The 18,739-nt window shown below is 46.3% G+C and overlaps 1 protein-coding gene across 1 annotated transcript in view; it reads right to left on the bottom strand.

The window, feature by feature from the left end:
• LOC147663799 (olfactomedin-4-like) overlaps positions 1 to 17,666 on the bottom strand; it is a 160,823-nt gene extending 143,157 nt beyond the window's left edge. The window contains exon 1 of the mRNA XM_086950196.1: positions 17,567 to 17,666. Coding sequence (XP_086806322.1) covers positions 17,567 to 17,647 — 81 coding nt within the window. The 5' untranslated portion in view covers positions 17,648 to 17,666. The remainder of the gene's footprint in view (positions 1 to 17,566) is intronic.
• Positions 17,667 to 18,739: the final 1,073 nt, after the last annotated feature.

Here is an 18,739-nt window from a genome sequence, read left to right as displayed (position 1 = left end):
GTATTATTGAAGTTCGTTCTCTTACAGAACGATAATCCCAATGAGAGAGTCTCTTCTTCTTTGTTTGTTAAACCCATGTTCGATAGATTGATGACTGTGTTTTTATTTTCTGAGGCCATATTTTTTATCGCCTGTTGTACCTTCTGTATGTTTGTTTTTTCGTTGTGGGTTGCTGCACGTTTGCTCCATCGTCTGTTTTTGTGTTTCCTGCTTTTTGATACAATGTCTTGTTTTTGCTGTAGTTTCCCTGAGGCTGCCGTGGCCTTGGGCTCCGTAATCTGTCCTCTCGTAAAAAAGCAAATTCGTCCACAGGAGTTGGTATTGGTTGCACTTCAGCTGCATTTAGTGAGGTACCGGGCTCTGATTCAGCTCCTGAGCTTATTTCTGATTCCTCATATATATATATGTATACATCTATATATCTATCCATCTATTACCTACTGAGGGTCGCCAGTAGGTAGATATAGTTAGGACCTAGTTTCCATAGGAAATCCGCAACATTCTATTCGGAATAACTTTGGCGGCAGTTGACGAATCTTCGTGAAATTCTCTAGGAAGATGGGGCGCTCTGCTTCGCTCCTATCCTGAAAGTTACGGGGTGATTCGTCAAGCGGGGGCTGAGAAAAAGGGGGGGTCCCAAAACATGTTTGCCCCATGCAATTTTCCATAGGGACATTTACCCACGGCTACAGCCCGAACTGCTGAACGAAATTACACCAAATCTGGCAAAAAGTTAGAGTTAGGTTCGCAGATCACGCTTTTTGTTATATGGTGTAAATCCGTACAGTAGTTCCTAAAAAAATCAAAAGTAAAATGATAGATATATCTATGGACGAAGTAGGATACGGGTATCTTCCCGAGCATGAGCTTTATGCTAAATGGCTGTCAACACTCCAAACCAGGAAGTGTTAGCAGCCATCTTGTGCGTCGGTAAAACCGAGGCACAAGAAAACAGAAAAAGAAACTTGAAAAACAAGAAAAGGGGGCAGGGTAGAAATACCTTGACCCCCTAGGCCTGTTTATGGGGTCCCACAAGGACCCCCAAGGCCCAAAAAAATAAAAATAAAAATGTTTAAAAATTGCGGGATGCGCGTAGGATACGTGTATCCTGCCGAACCCCCAAAAAAAATTAAGCACGGGCTCCCGCGTCTCCCGGGGATTTCACATTACGTATCTGGGGGGATCACGGCCCCCCCCCCGCAGCCCCAGGGACCACCACCCCGGAACTTCTTTTGTATTATAATAATGGGGGGCCTTGAGGGGCCCCCAAGCCCCGGGGGCCGCCACCTCCTGGGGCTTCTAAAATAAATAAAAAAAACCTGTGTGGGGGGCCCTGGGAACCACCACCTTCCCGGGGCTTTAATATTCAAAATAGGGGCGTCCGCGACGGACCCCCCAGCCCTGGGGACCACCACCTCCCTGGGCTTTTAAAGGTTGGTAGGGGAGCCGCGCGGCCCCCCACCTGGAGCCTTGTGGTGGCCCTGGGGACCGCCACCCCCTCGGGCCGGCTCCTGCAGTGTCCCTGGGTGCCTACCCCTGGGACACTGTAGTTTGCTATGGTAGGGCGGGAGCCTTGCGGCTCCCACTCTACCATAGCAAACTGCTTTGGTTTTTGGAAGAGAGAGCAGGAAACCTGCTCTCTCTTCCAAAAACCAAAGCCGATTGCTTTTCTACAAAGGGAGCAGCATTTTAGCTGCTCCCCATGTAGAAAAGCAATGCCGGCTCCCGCAGGATGCGGGGAGCTGGCAGGGACCGTGAGGGGATTGGGGACCCCCCACAGCTCCCAATGAGGAGGTCCAGCCCCGGGGGATGGGGTCCCCTGGGCTAGTAGTGGCCCGGGAGGGGTGCCACACAATCCCCACCAACAAACATTTAAAAAAAACAAATTTCAACGCCCCCGGGGATGGGGTCCCCGGGGCCATAAGAGGCCACAGGAGTGGGGCAAGGCAGCCCCCCTCCTTAGATATTTTTTTTTTTTAAAGGCCATGCCCCGGGGGATGGGGCCCTCTGGGCAGAAAAAGGCCTCGGAGGGGGACCACATGGCCCCCTTCCCATACATTTTTTACAAAATAAAAAATGTGGGGGCAGGCCCTGGGAAATGGGTCCCCAGGGCCAAAAAAAAGGAAAAAGAAGGGGAGCTACACAGCCCCCCTTCTTAAAAGTAAATTAAAAAAAATGGATCGGTGAGGAGCCATGCCCCCTCATTGCACCTCTCTGCAGACGCGCCCTCTGGCGCATTTGCAGAGGGGGAACTATTTCGCCTTGAATACTGGGGGTTACTGGGGGACAACTAGCCCACCAGGAACCTCCAGTATGCACCAGGTGATATGTGTTGTAAAAAGGGGGCATGGCCTCTGAACACCTCTCTGCAACACAGCTCCCTTGCGCATACAGGAGGTACCTGGTGGGCCTGTTGGCCCACAGGGGACCTCAGGATTGAAGAGGAATTAATTTCCCAACTTAAAACCCGCCACAGGGCATGTTTGCACACATGTCACCTCAGGCCCCGCCCCCTTCCTTCACTATTGAGCAAAATATTCCTCTAAAATCAGCCAAACTATGAATTCTGAATTACTCACCTGTTATCACAAGACCTCAGTGCTGCATCTTTGGGCCCAGTACGGACCCTGAAAAGTAAATCTAAGTGTACGTACCAGTAACTTGTATTTCCTTCAATAGGAATCTATTGTGTGGTTTTCACCAGAAAAGTTTCTAAGTGTCTATTTTTGAAACGTACAAATATTCCTCTAAAATCAGTCGAACTACGAATTCCGATTTACTCACCTGTTATCAGGAGAGACTTCAGTGCTGCATCTTTCAGCCCACTACTTATCCTGAAAACTAATTCTAACCATACTTACAGTAACTTGAATTTCCTTCCATAGGATAACATTGACTGGTTTCACTTGGAAATTCTTCTAAGTTTGGAGTTTTGGAACTTTAAAAAATTCACCTAAAATCATCCAAACTACGAATTCTGATTTACTCATATGTTATGAGAAAACCCAGTGCTCAATCTTTTAGCCCAGCATTGAACCTGAAAAGTAATTCTAACCGTACTTACCACTAACTTGTATTTACTTCCAAAGGAATCCATTGTCTGGTTTTCCCCAGACAAGTAACTAAAAATATTCCTTAAAAATCGCCTGTATGACTTAAACGCATTCTTTCAACTGTTTACAGGAGATGCACCAGTGCTGGATCCAGGATCCACTACCGAGTAAGAAAAAGTAATGATAACACTACTTACCTGCTAAGTGAGTTTGCTCCCGTAGGATAACATTGATGATTCTATGTGAAAACATTTCTAAGTGTCAACTTTTAAAATACAATATTATTCCTTAAAAATCACTACTGTAACTAAAACACTTTTACTCAACCCTTTACAGGAGATGTCGAAGAACTGAATCAAGGATCCAGTCCTGTGGTTTGAAAAGTAATCCATAAAGTAACTAATTGCATTTAACTAGAAAAATACATTGAGGTCAATGTTGCATTGTGTTTGAAATTGTGTTGTCCATTGCAACAACTGTAACTACTGTGCTTAAAAGTCTATTGCCTATTTGCAAAGTATTTAAACTAAAGTAATTCATTCTGAGAAGGTATATTTTGTAATGTAATGTATATGTAATTACAATGTAATTTAAAAAATAAAATATTTAAAAATAAATAGTTTAAAAAATGTAGTAAATCAGTATAAAAAAATATATAACAATTAATACATTTAAAAATTGTCATTTACAAAACCTTCGAAATTCACTGAAAAAAACATAGGTTTCAGTTCTGATATAGTTAGGAATTAGCATTTAAAAAACTTTTGAAATTCACTGAAAAAACCATAAGTTTTTAGCCCTGATATAGTTAGGAATTAGCATTTAAAAAACCTTGAAAATTCACTGAAAAACCGTAGGTTTTAGGGGTGTTATAGTTAGCTGGACATTTCACTCATACAAAACCATTGAAAATCCTCCGATATAGTTAGTTGTACTAACTATATCTCGCGCGCCCGCAATCCACTGCTGATGATGTCACATATTACATCATTCATGATATGGTCAGTGACATCACTGATGACATCACTGATGACATCTCAAATGACATCACTGATGACATCATCCACGTGACAATCAGATACACCTCATCATACACTAGTATAACCTTTCATCACTCACCGTAAAATAAGGAGTACCATATTTGAATCCATTTTCACACCAATACAAGTATCTAAAACCCACTCAGTGATTCCTAGATCTATACACACATCTAATCACTTACCTACAGATTCACCCATACATGCAGTCAATGATCAATAGAACACTATCAAATATACTTATACACCTATATCGACATCCAGGGAAGCCATGCCTTCCCTGGACCGGAAACAAGCTTCCTGGGACCGGTTTCTGGCATTACAGCTGTCTTCAGCCAGACTTGCTTGAATCCAGTGGCAAAGTGAGCAAGGGACTCACTTCTGAGCATACCCTACCAACTTATGGTGAACTAAGCGGTACAATAGGGGGCTGTAATCACTGTAGGCTATTGAAGTCCTGGGGCAGAGCAGGTTGTGTGATGGAACAACGCATGTCTCAACAACGCATTACTGAACCACGCGGTCTCAACCAAGACCATGTTTTTACCGCACATGCCTTTACAACGCATGCCTTTAACACATAATGGTATTTATTTATTTATTTAGAATTTTATATAGCGCGTGGTTACCCTCGGGCATCCCAGCGCTTGTCCAGGCAGCAGCAATATCCACAGAGCAAGATCAGATACATTACATAGGGAATAGATGTGTTTTCAGAAGTTTCCGAAAACGAAGAGTGCCAGTCTCTAAGCGCATCCTCAGCGGAAGCGCGTTCCAGAGAGTGGCTGTGTGGACCGAAAATCTTCTACCACCAGTACGGGCCTTATGAATCCTGGGAACCTGAAGCAGATGTTTCTGGTCGGAACGCAAAGCTCTGTTAGCTTTATAGGGCACCACTAACTTCCTTAGGATGGAGGGTCCCTTCCCCTGGAGGATTCTATGTGCTGTGCAGAGAGCTTTGAATTTAACCCTCTCACACACTGGAAGCCAGTGCAGTGACTTCAGGGCAGGTTTAGCTGACTGCCTCCTAGGTACATTCATCAGCATCCTAGCTGCAGCGTTTTGGACCTGCTGAAGCTTGCTGAAAGTTGCTTCAGCGCCGCCAAGGAAAATAGCGTTGCAGTAGTCAAGCCTTGAAATGATCAGGCCCTGAATGAGTAGCTTCCTCGATGTCGAAGGGAGGAGAGGCAAGACTTTACGAGCTGAACGAAGGAGCCCGAAACAGACCCCTGACCTTTTCTTAGCCTGGGTCTTAAAAGAGAGGTCTTGCTCTAGCCAAACCCCCAAGCTCTTGATCTCCTGCTTAGGGCTAGGGAGCTCGCCCAGACAGCTGGGCCAGATGGTCGAAGGGAGTGAGGGAGTCTTATGCCCTAGCAGCATTATTTCGGTCTTAGAGCCGTTTAATTTAAGCGTCGATTCGCACATCCAAGTATGCACTTTGGCCATACATAGGCGCAGCGAATCCGGATTCTTCACGAATTGGGACAATGCGACCACCAGCTGAGTATCATCAGCATAGCTGACGATTTTAATCCCAAAGGGGGCAACCACATCCTCCAGGGGGGCCATATAAACATTAAACAGCGTGGGGCTTAAAGAAGAGCCCTATGGCACCCCACACTGGAGGGGGATAGATGTTGAACGTTTGCTGCCTTCCCAGACCTGATAGGTCCGGCCACACAAAAATGACCGAAGCCACTGCAGCGCCACTCCTGCCACCCCTACATTGGACAGCCGTTGGATCAACACTTGGTGGTTAACAGTGTCAAAAGCCGCACTGAGGTCCAGGAGGATCACTGCCACTAACCCTCCTGAATCCAAAATGCTATTGGCTACCTCAACGACTGCCAATAGGGCGGTGTCTGTGACTTGCCCTGGCCGAAAACCCGTTTGTGACTCTCGTAGCAGACCGTTGGACTCCAGAAAGTCTGACAATCGATGATTAACCAGTCTTTCTGCGATCTTACCAAGTCCCGGCAGCAGAGAAATAGGCCTGAAGTTCGCCAAATCCGATGAATCCAGATTAGGTTTCTTCAGGAGGGCCTTTACCACTGCTCTTTTCCAGCTCTGCGGCACCACACCCTGGGCAAGGGAAGTATTAATCAAGTTCATAACAGGGGCCGCAATAACAGATGCCACCTGTTTCAGAAACCTCATTGGGGCCGGATCCCAGGAGAACCACTCTTCATGGACCCCAGCTCCTTCATGACTTCTGCCATAGATATTGGGCCAAAAGTGTCCAATAGGACACAATCTCCTCCTACCTGATTGCTCATGTCTCCACTCAGCGCAACCTGAGGCAGCGAGCTTATGATGTTCTCTATTTTCAAATGGAAGTACTCCGCCAACTCCCTGCACTTCTCAGCTGGATTATCCTGGATCAGCGGGGGCTCTGGAATTTTAAGGAGCTCCTTTACCACTTTAAAAGTCTCTCTAGAAGAGTTGGAGGAACTTGTTATTCTTTCCTCGAAAAATTGGGCCTTAGTACGACGAAGGGCGTTTTTATATGCTCTAATTGCAGCGCGGTAATCATCCCGAATAGCCACCCCCCAATCTTTCCTCCAAGCCCTCTTCAACTTCTTACATCCTTTCCTAAGGATTCGCAGTTCCGGTGAATACCAAGGGGCAGACCCCATTCTCTTTCCCCTCTTTGCCACTCTCTTTTCCGGGAGGATGGCATCCAGGGAATTGGTCACCCATAGGTCAAAATCAGCATCAGCCACAACCGGGTCAGAGGCTAAGAGAGGGCTCTCAAGTTTAGCGATCCAGTTGTCCACTGATAACCTGGAACAGGCTCTTTTCAAGGTATAAACCCTAGGAGAAGGGACGGTTCTTGGGTCAACTTGTAAGATTACCAGGATCAAGAAATGGTCTGACCACGGTAAAGGGCAAGCGGGCAGGGTCCTAAGGTGCAGGATATTCGAGAAGATGGAGTCGAGGAGGTGGCCCTTAGTGTGCGAGGCTCCTGGGTTACTTAGACTAAGATCATATACATTTAGATTACACTGCAAATCAGCAGCCACTAAATCAGCCGGGTCATTGAAGTGCAAATTCAGGTCCCCTAACACCATAAAATTAGTTGTGGAGGAGGCCAATAGCGTGACTGTTTCCATTAGGGAGCTGACAAAGCTACCCATGCCCCCTGGAGGTCGGTATGTCAGAACACCTGACACTGTTACCATAGGGGATGTCCGCAGCGAGAACTGGCAACTCTCACAGTCCTGAACATCACCATTCTGTGCCCTGCACACAAACATGTCTCTATATATAATGGCAATGCCGCCCCCATGCTCCACAGGTCTATCCAGATGGTATATTAAAAAACCTGGGGGGAGGGCTCGAACTATATCCGCACCTGAACTGGCTGTAATCCAAGTTTCCGTTAGAAACAGGATGTCCAGATCATAGTCTTGTATCAGGAAGTTGATTTCGAGAGCATGACACGGGAGGGATCTACAATTCAGCAGGGCCATCGACAGGGCGTTCTTTGCCTTGTCAGGTTGGATAAGCTGACATGTCCTACAAGCAGAGAAAGATTTAGATCCTTTATAGATGTACTTACATGATACATTTTTAGGAGCGCGCAGCGACATGATGTCCTCTCGGGTGTATGTTATCTGTGTTTCTGGAGTTTGGAACAGGGGTACTGGCCCTAGGCCCATCTGGGCCCGGACGGGCACAGACGGGCTGGACTCTGGCGTGACTCCGGCGTGCTCACGCTGCGCGCGAACGCTGCGCGTAGACATGGCCGCTTTAAGTAGATTCCTGGGTTCTCGCCGCCTAGCACGCTGCCCTGAATGGCGCCGCCGTGCAGAATAACCCCCAAGATGGCGCTGCCTAATTGAAAACCGAGGAGAGAAGGACCCGCGAAATGCGGTGTGGAGACGATTATAGAGCAAGTAAGGGGCGCTAAAAACAGGGTAAATGTAAAGCAATTATTAAATTAAATACAGAACAGGTAATTTAAAAATGTACACGAGTGTAGGCTATAAGCCTAAAATGCGCAACTGGTCTACACGCTCTGCATGAAATAAGCGTCTTGCCTGGTCAAGGCTTCCTGCTCCTAATCTCAGCTCGCCTTAAGTAGATTCCTGGGTTCTCGCCGCCTAGCACGCTGCCCTGAATGGCGCCGCCGTGCAGAATTACCCCCAAGATGGCGCTGCCTAATTGAAAACCGAGGAGAGAAGGACCTGTGAAATGCGGTGTGGAGACGATTATAGAGCAAGTAAGGGGCGCTAAAAACAGGGTAAATGTAAAGCAAATATTAAATTAAATACAGAACAGGTAATTTAAAAATGTACACAAGTGTAGGCTATAAGCCTAAAATGCGCAACTGGTCTACACGCTCTGCATGAAATAAGCGTCTTGCCTGGTCAAGGATTCCTGCTCCTAATCCCAGCATGCCTTAAGTAGATTCCTGGGTTCTCGCCGCCTAGCACGCTGCCCTGAATGGCGCCGCCGTGCAGAATTACCCCCAAGATGGCGCTGCCTAATTGAAAACCGAGGAGGGAAGGACCCGCGAAATGCGGTGTGGAGACGATTATAGAGCAAGTAAGGGGCACTAAAAACAGGGTAAATGTAAAGCAGGGGTCTCCAACCTTTTCTGTAGTGAGAGCTAATTCTGCTCAAGGAAAGTCCTGCCGAGCTACTAGCATATTTTATAACTGTAAAATGCTGATGATATGTATTACCATTACACTGTGACCACCCTAAGCTCAATTATCAGTAGTAACCACCCCAACATTCCAGGTGAAGTTATCAGCAAAATGCTAGGGAAACATTTATCAATATTAAATGCTTGTATCATGTAAAATTCAATTCATCACATGCTGTGTGCCACAAAGGGTATTACCACAGGAGTAAGTCTCCCCAACTCAAATTGAATTAGCATTCAGCTAACAACTTTATATGTGTTTTAGAATCGCAATATTTGGTCTTCATTAGTACGTTAGTTTTTGCAAATATACATATTTTTCTATCTAAATCACCTTCCCCTTTGAGCAATCAAACTCAATTTTCCAGAAGAAAAACCTTTCTGAAAAAACAATTTTTTCCTTTTTAAAATCAAATCAGTTTTCTTTGTTAGAAAATAAACAGTCGCTAAACATCAGTTTTTTGTTTTCATTGAGTGCCATCATGTAAAAATACCTCTCATGAACAAATTCTGCTTCAAATACCCAGGTATTGGAATCATAGGCTATGCTTGCTCACCATAACACTACAAATGCCTCTGTTATGCTAAAAATGCCCATCATTAAACCAGTGCTACCACTGTGCCACAGCTGGATTATCAACATATATTAGTTATGGCCATTATTATGGGAGAAGCGGTTGCCACTCTGTCAGGAAGGGCTAAAACCAGGCCAGTCATGCTCTTTATATGTCAGTGATTGCAGAAGGTATGTAATTACTGGACTTGTATGCACAAAATAGTCAAGGATGAAAATGTTAAGGCTATGGCACAATTATACCATGAACGGGCTAAATTGCGCCAGAGATAATACTCTTATGATGGGGACCAGCATACATGTTTGGCAGTCTTTGACACTAGAAGTAGCTTTAAGGAATCAACACTGTTTATTAGGGAAGGACACAATGTCACACACCCACACAAATTTGAATGTGAGACTTCTAACTTTCTCTGCCCTGGATGCATACTCTCTCCTCCTCAGCTCTTTGGTTGATCATGCTCCCAACTAACACATTGTCACTCTAGTTCGTGCAGTCACACCCTTTGGTGGGTCAGCCCTGGTTACTGCTGCTACTATTCTTTGATGTCACACACGGTGCGACTGATGGAGCCGGGCGTATAACATGGCCAATCTACTTCTTAGGTAGATTTAAAGTGAATAAGGATGGTTCATGTGACGCAGTAGCCTCCATATGCTTCAACACCCTCCGCAAGGCCTTCTAATGGACCCCCCCCCCAAATCCAGGAAGACCGTCACCCACGCATTCATCACCATCAGGCTGGACCTCGGGGATGCTCTCTACGCTGGAATCAACAAATCTCTACTCCACAAAGTCCAGACAGTCCAGAACACCGCAGCCAGACTCGTCCTAAGCATCCCACGACAAGACCATATCCCCCAGCACCTACGAGTCCTCCACTGGCTCCTGTCGAAGAAAGAGTGACCTTCAAGCTGCTCACACGTACCTACAAAGCCCTCCACAACACCGGACACCAATACCTCAACAAAAGAATCTCCTTCGACGCCCTCAAAAGAAACATCCGCTCCGCTGACCAGGCCTTGCCGAAATCCTGCACATCCACAAAGCCAGAACAGGAGGCAGATCCTTCTCCTACATTGCGGCTAAGACCTGGAACAAACTCCACCTCAGCATCAGATGAAGCCCCACACTCCAAGCATTCAGGAAGAGCCTCAAGATCTGGCTTTTCAAATGACCGCAGCTGTCCAAATCCCCCACCCCCACACCCCCCAGCACCTTGAGACCCTCAGGGGTGAGTATTGCGCTCTATAAATCCCTGATTGATTGATTGATAGGCCAACACAGTGTGTGTTTGAGTGTTATCAAGAGGCCCTGCCATTGGTTTGGCTGTCAGTAACTCTTACAGGTTATGAAACGAGCAGTGCTGCCTTCTTTAATATACACAGAATCTCTGAGATCGGCTTGGGTTGGTTTCAACTCTGAGAGCTACTTTGAGGGTGCTGGTGAGCTACCAGTAGCTCCCGAGCTACTGGTTGGAGACCCCTGATGTAAAGCAATTATTAAATTGAATACAGAACAGGTAATTTAAAAATGTACACGAGTGTAGGCTATAAGCCTAAAATGCGCGACTGGTCTACGCGCTCTGCATGAAATAAGCGTCTTGCCTGGTCAAGGATTTCTGCTCCTAATCCCAGCTCGCCTTAAGTAGATTCCTGGGTTCTCGCCGCCTAGCACGCTGCCCTGAATGGTGCCGCCGTGCAGAATTACCCCCAAGATGGTGTAAAGACATGATTGGTAAAGGAACATGTGTGGTAAAGACCACACCCCTGCCCCTCTGCCCTGAGCCCTACAATTCAGCCCTCCTGTGGTGTAGTCTAACCTCCCTAGCCCAGTAAACTACCTGAGCCTTAAGAACGGGCCACCTACCCCCTAAAAAACGACTTCAAACCCCCATCCCTGCCCTGAGCACACAAAACTGCCCCCTAGCCCTGAAAACTACCCCTTTCCCACCCACCCTGATCCCTAAAAACTGCCCCTATACCTGAAAACTGCCCCTTTCCTGCTCCCCTCTCTGAGCCCTAAAACTAGCCCCCACACCCCCTAAAACCTCCCCCGCATCCCCGCTGCCCCAGCCCAACTGCCCCCTAGGCCTGAAAACTGCCCCTTTCCTTTCCCCTGCATTGAGTCCTAAAGTGCAGCCTCCTAAAACTACCCTGATCCCTGCCCTGCTCCCGGAGCACTAAAACCATCCCCCACCCCCTAAAACCTACAAGTCTTAACTACACATATACCTTTACAACAAAATATGTATTGTTGAGGCATTTATGGCAGACAGCAATATTCCCACCTAATACAGTGGTAAATGGCTGTTTGTCACTGGAACTTTAATGGAAGATGCTGCTCATGGTGGCACAACAGTAAAATACAACCAGTCATAAAATAACTCATCACAAAGCATAATAACATCACAACAAAAAATAGGACACACAAAAACAAAACAGTAAGAATAAAACAGAAGACAGCACACCAACCATAGTGCAAGCTATAACACAACACAACAATGCAACACATACAACAGCACTAGAAAAATCACCATCACAACAAAATGCAGCACATCAAAGATACACGATAATTCTTGCCACACATTACCACCCCGAGAAGCCTTTCATAATACATTTTTAAATGGTGTTTGCCCCAAACACTGCCCCACTTATACATGTAATAGAGCCTAGCAGTAATGTTTTGGGATTCGGCCTCTGTGCTTTAACAATCTGATTTCTTCACTTGACTGCACTTTGTTACTTGGGCACTTTGTGTTATTGTCCATATTGTACCTTGCTTCACAAACTTGCCAAATCTAGGAACAGACCTGCAATATCTTGATGGCGGTGTAAAGTACTTGGTCAGAAACAGAATATTTGGACTTCACACAACTCTTTAAAATAATTTTGAAGTGCACACCGAACCAAGCTTTTGTATGGTGTTGCATGATGCATACCCATAGTCCCCGAGGGGCAGATTTACAAGCCCCTTGAGCCACAGGCTTTTCACTTTTTGTGTTGTACTGGTGGCGCATGTTACTGCTCCATATTTACAAGGACTCGAAAAGTCACCCTGAGTGACTTTTCCTGTCCTTGTAATATGGCCCCTTTACACGCAGCACTTTGTGTGAAAGGGTTGTTCCATGGGTGTTGCTGTGGGTGTTCCCACGCAGCACCCAAGGAACCAGACACAATTCCAGATTTACGAGGAACCGTAAATCTGGAAATGCGTGTGAATGCTATGCCTCCCAGGGAAGGCGTAGGGAGGCGCAATGAGGAGAAATGTACACATTTCTCCTCGTTTTCTTTTCCTCTTTCTATACGTGCTGCATTCATAGAACAAGCATTTACAATGCAATGGTTTTGCCTTTGTTAAAGTTAGAGCTATTGGCATTGCTCTTGACATTATTTTTATTTATGTTTTTTGTAAACATAAATAAATAATCTCTTGCCCCTCTTCATGAATGATGAGATTCTTTAAAAGATGTCGGTATTTGTCTAACAAGGTTCCTTTTAAAGTTAAACTGACTGCTTGGAGCTAAGGAGTGGGTGTTCCCCATTGAAGGCGATTCACTTCTGCGGTTCTGGGGAGAAGCCGTTCAATTACTGGTTGCAGGGCACCATTTATGTATTTTGTCATTTATGTTTCTGCTGCATGCAATGCTTAATTTGAACCAGTGGTTGACGGTGGGGCCCACAGGCTCATTTTTGCAGACCGGCACTTATTTTCTTGCATCAGACATTTACTGAGAGCAAGAGAGGGGAAAATTCACAAAAAGGAAAGAAGGAGGAAGAGAAAGAAAGAAAGAAAAACATTGCAAAGGGATAAAGCAGGAACCTGCAAGAGTTGCACTTTACAAATACTGACTAAGATACAGGGGGCGGGAGTGCCACGTGGTGGATTAGAGAGGCATGAGCTGGATTTAACACTACGAAGCCTTGGTATACACAAATTTCTTTGCGGCTTTCTGAATGGAGTTATTTGGAAAGGCAGGCAGGTAGGTGGCAGGCGTGGGGGTTGGGTTCATGCACAGGTGTGCACGCGCCTGCCCGTGTATAGTGACACCCACTGGATAATGTCCCGGTCAGCTGTGCAGGGAGGAGGAAACCCAGAAGGCTGTTGATGTGGAAGCTTATATGGACTCCATATTTCAGTTGCTAGACAGAATATTGTCAGATGGGGCAAATTAAATACAAATACTTTAGTTTTTTTGCTTGCACAGTATGAAATGCTCCACGTCACTCCTCCCATGGGGCCCCCGGATGTGCTGGTGAACAGTCCCGTGTCGGATGCTGGGGGCTGGGTGGATGTAAACAAGGAGACCCTGCAACACAAGAAGTATCCCAATGTGTTCGGAATTGGAGACTGCACCAACCTCCCAACATCGAAAACGGCGGCAGCTGTTGGTAATACTGAGCACTTATTAATCTTTTTAAAGTGTTGTTTTTACCTTTGTGGCCCACAGTCTGACACATTATGTGCAGAGCAAAGCATATCCACGCACAACCTGCCTATAGACGATTTGTTTATCTGTGGCAGCCATGCACGTGTCCTGGAACTGATAAAGATGGACGCAGGTTCTGAACTTGACGCCTTCCCTCTTCGCAGCACAGGGTGTACTTAACACTGAATGTTCTCATGTGACAGTGCAGAGACAATTTTTAAACGTCACCTGTTGTGTTTATTACAACTACTGTGACATCGTGGCTTTCGGGTTCATGTAGCAGAATGATCTTACTGAACATGTGCATGATATCAGATAATTCTGCGGCTGGCCTCGTGAGACGAACAGTCCCGTGTCGGATGCTGGGGGCTGGGTGGATGTAAACAAGGAGACCCTGCAACACAAGAAGTATCCCAATGTGTTCGGAATTGGAGACTGCACCAACCTCCCAACATCGAAAATGGCGGCAGCTGTTGGTAATACTGAGCACTTATTAATCTTTTTAAAGTGTTGTTTTTACCTTTGTGGCCCACAGTCTGACACATTATGTGCAGAGCAAAGCATATCCACGCACAACCTGCCTATAGACGATTTGTTTATCTGTGGCAGCCATGCACGTGTCCTGGAACTGATAAAGATGGACGCAGGTTCTGAACTTGACGCCTTCCCTCTTCGCAGCACAGGGTGTACTTAACACTGAATGTTCTCATGTGACAGTGCAGAGACAATTTTTAAACGTCACCTGTTGTGTTTATTACAACTACTGTGACATCGTGGCTTTCGGGTTCATGTAGCAGAATGATCTTACTGAACATGTGCATGATATCAGATAATTCTGCGGCTGGCCTCGTGAGACCCCGCTGGTTCAAGAATATCAAATATGTGCCTTGATAATTTTTCGGAAGTAAGACTGTGGTTTCCTCTGCAAGTCTTTCTCCTGCTCGCACAGCAAACGAGTCAGTGACGTGGAAACGCCCCGTCCATCTTGACGTCACCTCGTTATACAACTCGCTTGGGTACAGCTGTCGCGCCTCTGCTATCACGCCGAGGAATCCAGGGTAGAGAAATCTAGGCTGAAAACGTTTTCTTGGCACCTTATCGGGTCGCGCGCTCAGCCTGTCTGCTGTGACATGGCAATTTCATGGGGCCGGGGTGGGCAGACCGTGAAGGGGGAGGTGGGTGGGTGTCTGTGGGAGCGCACCCGGCCGCTTCTCTTCAGCACTCCACAGACGGTGTTCCAACGCAACATGTTCCCCAAGTGCAATGCCGTGACAAATATAGTTTCTGATGTAGCACTTCATTCTGCACGGTTTACAAGCACTTAATATTACTGTATCAAATAATGCTTAATTTACCAACCCATGAAGGATGGAAGGATGAGTTAACCTTGTCTGAAGTCGAGCACGTGACTTCCAGACCTCTCCAGCAAGCGTTAATTTACTGACGCCGCCGGGCCCGTCATATTACACAGTACAGACTACTTTTATTCCTCATAATGGACGCCGCCTCCCACCCCTGCCACTGTGTCACACAGAGGTCAAAGTACATTAGAGGTTCTCGTCCTCTGACTTCTATAGATGCCCAGCCCATGTCATCTTCGCCATTATTTAACTGAAGTACTACAGCCCCAAGACGCCTTCAGGACGGGCATACCAGAAAATGAGTGGAGTCAGACATATTCCTATGTATTTTGGAAACACGCATGAAGTTGAGAGATTACCGTGTGTTGGTTTGGTGTAAGAGAGAGACGCATTTCTATCTAACACATCTTCACCTTCCGCACCCGACGCTTGAGCAGTGCCTCCGCTGCAAACACTCGCTCCCCAACAGCCGAGAGCTCCATGTCCGTCCAATTCCCTACAGTCCAATTCCCTACAGTGCCGGCAATGCCGGACCAGACTCGGGGGCGTTCCCGGCGTCGCGTGACGTCGGCAAAAGCCAAAGAATGTCGGGAACGCCCCCGTGTCTGGTCCGGCATTGACGGACAGGCCCCTCGTCCAATGGCAAGGCTCCATTTACGGAGCCAGCCAATGAATGAGGAGGGCCGAGCCAAGCCACACTACAGTTCTCATCAGGTTTTCGCCTGCGCCGAAAAAGATGCGCAGAGCGCATCTTTTTGGCGAGGCAAAACCTAAAAAGGAAATCACCTCTAATGATTGTGTATGTCCAGGAAGGGTTCCCTTCCTGAACATAAACAATCATTGAAACAATGATGTCTTTCAACTTCTATGTGTGCTAATGCAGCACAAATTGAAGTTGAAAAAATGGCATTTCAGATGGTTTTTGGACTGGAAGGGAACCCTTCCTGAACAAAAACAATCTCCCCACGACGCAGGCATCCTTGCACCATGGTGCAAGGGTGCCTGCGCCGGTGCATGGCAGCAGTTTGTGCCCCAGCGCAGAGGGAAGCACAGAGATGCAACATATTGTTGTAAATATGTTGCATCCCTGTGCTTGGAAAGTTACTCAGTGCGGCGAAGCCAGCTGGCTTGCGTTCCTCACTGAGTCACTTTCTTCTAAATCTGCCCCCTAGTGTTCAAGTAAAACATCTTCAGACAAAGTTCAGGCTTCGAGTCTGAGTTTAACTTTTAAAGTTAACAATTATGGGGAAGATTTACAAGCAAGTGCCGCAGCGCTGCACCGCAAGCCCTTTAGCTGCGCCACACTGCAGCACTTTCAGAGCACAGGAATGTGACATATTTACAATGATATGTCGCATTCCTGTGCTCTCCCCTGCGCTGGTGCACAAACAGCTGCCATGTGCCGGCACATGGTGCAAGGATGCCTGCGTCATGTGGGGATTGTTTTCGTGAAGCAAGGGGCACCTTCCTGCACGAACACCATCACTACAGGCATTTTCCTATTTCAATGCAGCACGCATTGAAAGAAGAAAAAATCAAGGAGAAATGAAAACATTTCTCCTCATTGCACCTCGCTACGCCACCCTTAGGGTGCCGTAGCATACTAACGCATTTCCAGGTTTACGATTCTTCGTAAATCTGATGTGTCTGGTTCCATGGGTGTTGCACGGGAAAACCCACAGCAACACCCACGAAACACCCTATTCATGCAAAGTGCTGCGTGTAAAGGGGCTGTATTTGCAAAGACAGGAAAAGTCACGCAGGGTGGCTTTTCCTGTCCATGTAAATATGGGGCAGAGAAAGGCGCTGCCAGTGCATCACAAAAAGTGACGTACTGGCAGCTCAAGGTGCTTGTAAGTCTGCCCTATGTTTTTAAGACCTAGCCTTCGACATATTGCCATATTGCTTAGTGTGTGCATGTCTACACAGCGGGGACAAGACTTCAGGAGATATTCAAACATTTGTTTAACGGGTTAAAGCTATAGTTCTCCCAGCAGGGCACGTGCAGAGGCAAAAAATTACAGTTTACAGTGTTATTTTTTTCTCTAACACTTCTCCAGGAATGAGTAACGTTTCCATAACAAGGTAATAATGACCTGACAACTGCTCTATTTGATGCCCCTAACATGATCGGTTTCTATTACAGCTTAAATGTTCTTACATTCCGGGTTTTACGTGATTGAATAGTGTGACTATTAAAACATATGGCAACAATGCAATTTAATGCTGGAAAGGTTTGATTGCACGGGGAAATAGATTGGTCTATCTTCGACGAGCAAATCAAAGTTTTGAGTCCATCTCAGCCATTAATCCTTCCAAGGTCAAACAAAATAAGTTGCATTTTAAACCTTATAACCGATGGTTTACGGGTGTCACACACACGAGTCAAAAGAAAGGCAGAGAAATGTAGAAAGGGGGATGAAGAGGAATCGTGAGGGAAAGAGAAAGTAGCCTCACCCGCTGGGCCAACGAGGCTCCAGGCATCTTCAGAGCAGCCTGCAAGAACAGGATGAGCACAGCTGGGCCGGAGCACGCCATCACCTCCCTCAGGTTCACTGCTCGTGAACTAGACGGACTCTCCGCCTGGTCTTTTAAATGGTGCCACGACATCATTGTTCCTTGTGAGTTCCCCGTTGTTTCCCGTTTGTTGGCAAACTGTAAGTCACCTGAAAGGCGAGATGCCGGATGTTGGCCCCAAGCAGTCTGACAGTTACAGTCCTTCCCGGTCTTACCGTTATGAGACGTGCAGGAGAGTGAAAGGGGGGAGGGCAGAGTCACGTACAAAATCGGCCATGTGTAAAGGCCCAGTGTATGTCAACACGAGGTTGTGTTTTATTTGGCCATCTGCTGATTTATCAAACTCGGAATCGGGTGAAAGTAAAGTTTAGCATGGTGCTATAAAAGGTAAACACACTTTCAATTGAGACGGTTTAAATTGTTCTTTGGAAGAGAGACACAACTTAATTTAGGTCATTAAGCCTCTATCCTCCTATGATTTGTATTGTAGTATTGAAATATCTCTTTATACGGCTGATGGGGCCCTGGCGGGCTGTTCTGGGCTCCCATTTAAAAGGCTACCCAAACTATTGTGTATGGATGGGAGTGTTTTGTTTATAATGTCATTTATGTTAGAAGCATTAGCTGTCGTGATCAGCTGTTGTGTGGTGCTCCACGCCTGCTTTTGAATACCTGGTGCTGTGCATAGGTGTGTAAGTGATGCTTTTAAGGAAAGCCCGCCGCCAAGATGTGAACTTTTTTCTGGCTGCGTGTTATCATACCATAAAGTTTTAAAAGAAAGAAAGACAGAGACGACACGAGGGCTTCGCATATTATTGCGATTCAGAAAAGGGGGTGGTGATGAACAGAGTGTCTGAATTAAGCAGACCACTCTTACCCAGTCCAAAGATCAGGGCTTGATCCATCACCGTTATTTATCTCACTGCACCATCCCAGCTCAGAACCTGGCTATATGCCGTTTCAAAAATGCTTTATTCGGTTTGTATAAATACAACCATATAGCAACATTCATAAATACAATTGAAGTCACTTTTATAAAGAATGATGAAACTTGCTAAAACAATTGCATTAGTACAGGCAATCAAGATAAAATCTGGAAGAGAAAATAATCAC

The sequence above is a fragment of the Lissotriton vulgaris genome, unplaced genomic scaffold, assembly GCF_964263255.1.
Source record: "Lissotriton vulgaris unplaced genomic scaffold, aLisVul1.2 SCAFFOLD_1391, whole genome shotgun sequence".
NCBI lineage: Eukaryota > Metazoa > Chordata > Amphibia > Caudata > Salamandridae > Lissotriton > Lissotriton vulgaris.
The sequence above is the reverse complement of the archived record's forward strand: the minus strand, read 5'-3'. Positions and strand labels throughout refer to the sequence as shown.